Genomic DNA, 6,000 nt, shown 5'->3' on the forward strand with positions numbered 1-6,000 from the left:
GCCCAAACGAAAAATTAACGGCAATTACAAACTCTTCTGCCATCACACCATCCACCACGATATCCTCTGGCAATACAATGAGCAGCACATGCACGATCTCCCCATACTCCACCAATAATATCACAAGTTACTCTTGGTTGAATTACCAAATCATCATCGGTTAGAGAAGGATTAGCATAAACAGCAACAATTACAATAGTAAAAATTAAGAAAATGTTAAAGAAACGCATTTTAATAATTTGAATTTTTAAATGTAAATTTATTTAATTTGAACGAAATGTTTGAATTAACTATATTAATCTAAAAAAATTTGACTCTATTTATATTGAAATTTTTTCTAACAACAGACAAATATTATAAAGTGTCTAAATAATACACAGCTGCACTATTCTTATGCTAATTTTTTTTCCACGAACAAAATTAATTGCTATATAAATGTGAAAAAGCTTTAAGAATCTTTATTGCAATAACAATTTTCTTTATGATCGTTTAAATGAACATTATTTTAATGTGAAAGAATCTGGAATCAAATAAGATAATTAGTTTTTCTTAGGAAATTATTATTAAATTGCTTAAATTAAAACATTTTTGTAAAAGTTTAAGATAAATTTGAAGCTACAATTATTTTTGGGACATGTTACATTAAAATTAGTTAAGGTTATAGTAAAATATAGTCCAAGAGCAGAAAAGACATTCGTCCCCCAAAGTTTGTTTAATTACGAATTATTGCAATTAATTGATAATTTTCATACGGATTAATTATAAATCATAGAGAATTTTATAACAAATTAAATTTTAAAGTAAGAAAAATTAGGGAAAACTCAAAATCCAAATTACGATTTTTGGTTTATTGTCATATAAATCGGAAATGTTTAATTTCTAATGAAATTATTTGAAGTTTCAGCTATTTGGGGTTGAATAAATAGTTGAAGCAGTTAGTAGAAGTAAACCCCAATTCCATTATCCAATCCTTTTTGAGACAAATTATTTATATATCACAGACACCTAATTTAGATAAACCTCACTTTTATATTCGCGCAGCCAGAAAACAGCATCTTAGCTGTTGAAATCATAATTCTAATTGAAATTAATATTAAAGGTCTTATGAAGTTTAAAAATCGTAAATTGCCTTTAATTAAAAATTCAATCAGTTAACTTGTATATAACAACTAAAAAACTTTATCAGATCAAAATCACTTTAGTGAAAATTTTTTAAGTGTATTCAACTTATAATTTAGAATTTTTCCATGATAACATTTAGGTATATTATTCAGGAAGAATATCTTTAATCTTATCAAATAAAAAATTTGTTTTTCAATAAAAGAAAAATATTTATATAAATATTGAGTTGAAAATTGAAATTATCATTAGTTACTTCTAGTATTTCAAACATTTTATACAAATTGGAACTTAGAAATTGAAAAAATTCAAATTATTACAATGCGTTTCTTCAACATTTTCTTAATTTTTGCTGTTGTAATTGCTGCAGTTTGTGCTACACCACATTTAACAGAAAACGATGGTGATGATATGGTTATTCAACCAAGAGTAACTTGTGATATTATTGGTGGAGAATGGGGTGATCGTGCATGTGCTGCTCATTGTATTGCTAAAGGATATCGTGGTGGATGGTGTGATGACAGAAAAGTTTGCAACTGCCGTTAATTTAAAATAATTTTAATCTAGTGTCATAATATTTAATAAATATTGTTTTGATTTGGTTATTTCAATAAAAATAAACTGTAATATTAATTTTAAATATAATTTTTTATTATTTAATAATTTTAGGTTTAGAATGCCAACGGAAGGCAATGAAAGCGTAAATAATTGTGAGTATTAAAAGAGGCACATGAGTATTTTATTTATATCACAATTAATTTTTGTTTCTACAATCAAATTAAAGCCTTAAGCTTCAATGCCACACTTGTAAATTATGAAAGAACTCATTTGCCTCTTCATATGCACATATTCTCATTCTTTTCTTTAACTTATTTTACAAATGCCAAAAGTTGAAATCTTAAATATTTCCGATGACATTACAAATTCTCACATTAATTAATATCTTCAAAGCTATAGGGGAAATATTTCTTCTGTAAATTCTTATGGGAGAATCGTCATTTCTAAAATATAATAATCAAAATGGTAAAAGTCTTTGTAAGGCAAGGAAAATAAATTCTTCGACTCTGATTTAAAAACCTCCTGCTAGATGCTATTGTATTACTATATAATTTATACGGAATGGTTATTAAAAATTACATAAGAAAATACATCAATTTTTTTTTTTTTTTAAACAAATTCCCGCATTAGGTTCAGTTGCTTTAGTTATTAAGTACCGGAAACGGATATAGTTACAAACATTTTTCAAGTTCAAGTAACGTTAATGTAGCTAATACATTTTTTTTTCTTTACAATATTGTGTTATTGTGTAATTTGTTTGTTTGAAAAAAACAAGAAATGGAGATGAGAATGTAGAAGTTCCGGAATTTCAAAATAGCACAAACCACAACTGAATGTTAAAAGGCTCACTAAGACTTAATAGGCATGTTATGTTTATTGTATGCAATATAGAAGTAATTTATAATATATTATATGTATTTTAAGAATTAAATCAATTGTAAATTTTATAATTTTATTAAAAATTTGGAGAATTAGGAGGAAAACTGTGAGTCACTGATACTCATAGTTTTTTTTATATAGTGCCATCTTACACTACTTATACTCTGAATTGGTTTAATGTTTTGTTACAATGTAAGAAATGAATTTTTATTTTTTAAAGTTTTACTTATACAAAAACAATATTGTTAAATCATATTATTTCAATGCAATTACACATACGTACATATCGCACATTGGGAAGAATAACGACACAACTCACAAATATAAGTTCGACTTCCGGAATTTAAAGTATATATGTTTAAACAATTACGTGTGATTGAGTAAGGGAAGCTTAATTAAGTCTTTATCTTCTTTAATTAGGCCTAATAAAAAATTTTAACAAAAATTATTTTCAAAATTCCGTTAAATTACTACTTGACTCTTAATTTGATGTACTTAAACTCAATAGGCATTCAAAAAATATTTATATAGATATAGGCTAATTATAAGTAGATTTTGATTTGCTTAAACCGAATTATTGAAGAATGAAAAATTCTTAAAATACTTCAAATACAGACTTGAATTAAAAAATATATAAAATTAACCTTTGAGTTAATTGGAAGTTTATTGTTAATTTGAATAAATGATTAAAAAGCGATTGAATTCCACTTAGCAATTAATCTCGTTTTATATAATAGTCTTTATTAATATGAATAAACTAAATTATACACAATAAATTGTTAAATTTTACAAAACTAATTTAAAAATTAATTATAAGAAATTAAACAAGCTGAAAATTATTAACGACAATTGCAAACTTTTCTGTCATCACACCATCCACCACGGTATCCTTTAGCAATACAATGAGCAGCACATGCACGATCACCCCATTCTCCACCAATAATATCACAAGTTACTCTTGGTTGAATAACCATATCATCACCATCGGTTTCTGTTAAATGTGGTGTAGCAGAAACTGCAGCAATTACAACAGCAAAAATTAAAAAAATGTTGAAGAAACGCATTGTAATAATTTGAATTTTTTCAATTTCTAAGTTTTAATTTCTATAATACGATTAGGTTTGAAATACTAGAAGTAATTAATGTTAATTTCAATTCTCAACTCAATATTTATATATAAAAATTGTTCGTCTATTGTAAAGCCAATCCGGTTCGATAAGATTAAAAAAACATCCTGATTAGTATATTAGTCAAGTGTTAATAAGAAATAATTTTTTTTCTTCAAATTTGTCTCTATATTTAATTTTAAATAAATTTCAAAATTTCATTATAATTTTAATTGAGTTACTGAATAATTTATATTGAAAATGGTAACAAAAAAAGTGAGCATAAATAGATTGCCGATATTGATAAATACACAAACATTATCTATTTCCAGAGTTTTCTTAATAAATTTGAAAAAATTTATTTCTTTATAATTTTCATAGAATAGTTATTTATTTAAGACTCAAAAAGTACCTTAATTTAATAAAAATTTCATAAAAGAAAAACAAAAATTGAATTGTCTCATTTAAATTTCAGTTTAAATCAATTATCATTGTCAAAATCGAGATTATTAGAATGAAAGATTTGCTAAGTAATTTCTTGTAGGCAACTATCAAAGTACTAAAATAATTTTAAACAGCTTTCAATGAGAAGCGGTCCTATCTAGGGTTGTTTAGTCCTTTCAATTGACCAGTCTTATAACAAAATGAACCAATGAGATTTATTGGCATGGTGAAGAAATAGGTTGTGCCGCCTCTGCCTAGAGGAAAAGAAAACGACCGACACCTACAGTGCGAGTGTGAGGTGTTAGTTAGTTCGAGACTGAGGTCCTTCTTAGGGGGCTTTGTGGCCCGTTTTGAAGTCTCACGCACGGACGTAATATCTTAATTCGTCCGGAGCCTACAAAAAGTGTTCATGTAGATGGGGCCGGAAATCGAAAAAATCCTATGGGTCGAGATGGGAAAGACCGAAGGACCCTGGTCTTCCAGAGAAAAATGAAATGAAGTAGTTGAATTCTTAACAATTTAAACAAATTTTTCAAAGTTTTATTTTAATTTCATATACCTTTTTACAATTTGTGAAAATTCAATACAAAGAAGTGTATATATATGTATACAAATATATATTAGTTGACTTTGTCAGGTTTTTAAGGCGTATTCAATTAATTCATCTATTGATGAGCTCGGCGGGTTGATAAAGTGCGGAGCAACCTCGATTTGTTGGAATAAAACCGTTTAATAGCTATTAACACAAAATTAGCAGAATAAAAGTTTTTTCCACTCAATATGTAGTATGTGTATTATTCTCCTATCTCCATTTTTCTTAAGAGCTTAAGACTAATAAATATTCGTGACTATACCATAGTTTAAACATATACATACATATATACTTTTTGCATACATATATATTATACTTTTTACATAATATTATAACATATACATACATAATATTATATATTTCTGACTTGCGATATTTCTCTTTTGAAGCTTTCGCATAGCCATTTTAAATTTTCGTATTAAAAGAAAAGGTTAAGTATACACTTAGGTTATAATTTAAAACTTTTCCATGATGACGTCAAGGTGTATTTATTAGGATATCTTTCATGTTATCAAATCGGATTTGATTTACGGTAAAAGAAAAATTTTTTGTATAAATATTGAGTTGAAAATTGAAAATATCATTAGTTACTTCTAGTATTTCAAACATTTTATACAAATTGGAATTTAGAAATTGAAAAAATTCAAATTATCACAATGCGTTTCTTCAACATTTTCTTAATTTTTGCTGTTGTAATTGCTGCAGTTTGTGCTACACCACATTTAACAGAAAACGATGGTGATGATATGGTTATTCAACCAAGAGTAACTTGTGATATTATTGGTGGAGAATGGGGTGATCGTGCATGTGCTGCTCATTGTATTGCTAAAGGATATCGTGGCGGATGGTGTGATGACAGAAAAGTTTGCAATTGCCGTTGATAATTTTTAATTTATATTATTATATTAATAATAAATCAGTAAATTTACAGTATAAAAATTATGTTTGTTTCCAAATGAACCCCTAGTTAAAATTAAAACAAAATTATACAAAATTAATTGAAACTGTTGTAATATTACAAAATTAATTTGATTTTCAAAATATATAAGACTAATTGCTGAATTCTTGGTAAACTGAATGGGTATGTCATTTTTCCAAATTATAGCTTTCAAGAATTATTAAAACTCTTCTATATAATTAAAAACTTGTAAAATTCGGCTCGAGATGTTCTTTTCTTGATTATCATTTGTTAGAAAACATAACCCTAATGTTTTAATGTATGTAGTTAGGGCTTTATAGATTAGGAGTTTAAAAAATTTGTTTTCAACATTAAATTTTATCAAATAAAATTATCAATTTGTT

General features: G+C 26.2%; 3 protein-coding genes across 3 annotated transcripts; 2 read left to right on the forward strand and 1 right to left on the reverse strand.

Moving 5' to 3' along the window:
* Positions 1–1,440: 1,440 nt before the first annotated feature.
* LOC129605662 (U-Asilidin(12)-Dg3b-like) lies at positions 1,441–1,665 on the forward strand. The gene has a single exon (XM_055515555.1). It carries the CDS (start codon positions 1,441–1,443, stop codon positions 1,663–1,665), a length of 225 nt encoding a protein of 74 aa, XP_055371530.1.
* A 1,730-nt stretch (positions 1,666–3,395) lies between these two features.
* LOC129605663 (U-Asilidin(12)-Dg3b-like) lies at positions 3,396–3,620 on the reverse strand. Its single transcript, XM_055515556.1, has one exon. It carries the CDS (start codon positions 3,618–3,620, stop codon positions 3,396–3,398), a length of 225 nt encoding a protein of 74 aa, XP_055371531.1.
* Positions 3,621–5,354: 1,734 nt separating this feature from the next.
* On the forward strand, positions 5,355–5,579 carry LOC129605664 (U-Asilidin(12)-Dg3b-like). Its single transcript, XM_055515557.1, has one exon. It carries the CDS (start codon positions 5,355–5,357, stop codon positions 5,577–5,579), a length of 225 nt encoding a protein of 74 aa, XP_055371532.1.
* Positions 5,580–6,000: the final 421 nt, after the last annotated feature.

Source organism: Condylostylus longicornis, unplaced genomic scaffold (assembly GCF_029603195.1).
Source record: "Condylostylus longicornis isolate FDR11 unplaced genomic scaffold, ASM2960319v2 ptg000013l, whole genome shotgun sequence".
Classification (NCBI taxonomy): Eukaryota; Metazoa; Arthropoda; class Insecta; order Diptera; family Dolichopodidae; genus Condylostylus; species Condylostylus longicornis.

Excerpts from the sequence above, each read along its gene's own strand:
- LOC129605662 (XM_055515555.1), top strand. The coding sequence starts at position 1,441 with ATGCGTTTCTTCAACATTTTCTTAATTTTTGCTGTTGTAATTGCTGCA.
- LOC129605663 (XM_055515556.1), bottom strand. The coding sequence starts at position 3,620 with ATGCGTTTCTTCAACATTTTTTTAATTTTTGCTGTTGTAATTGCTGCA.
- LOC129605664 (XM_055515557.1), top strand. The coding sequence starts at position 5,355 with ATGCGTTTCTTCAACATTTTCTTAATTTTTGCTGTTGTAATTGCTGCA.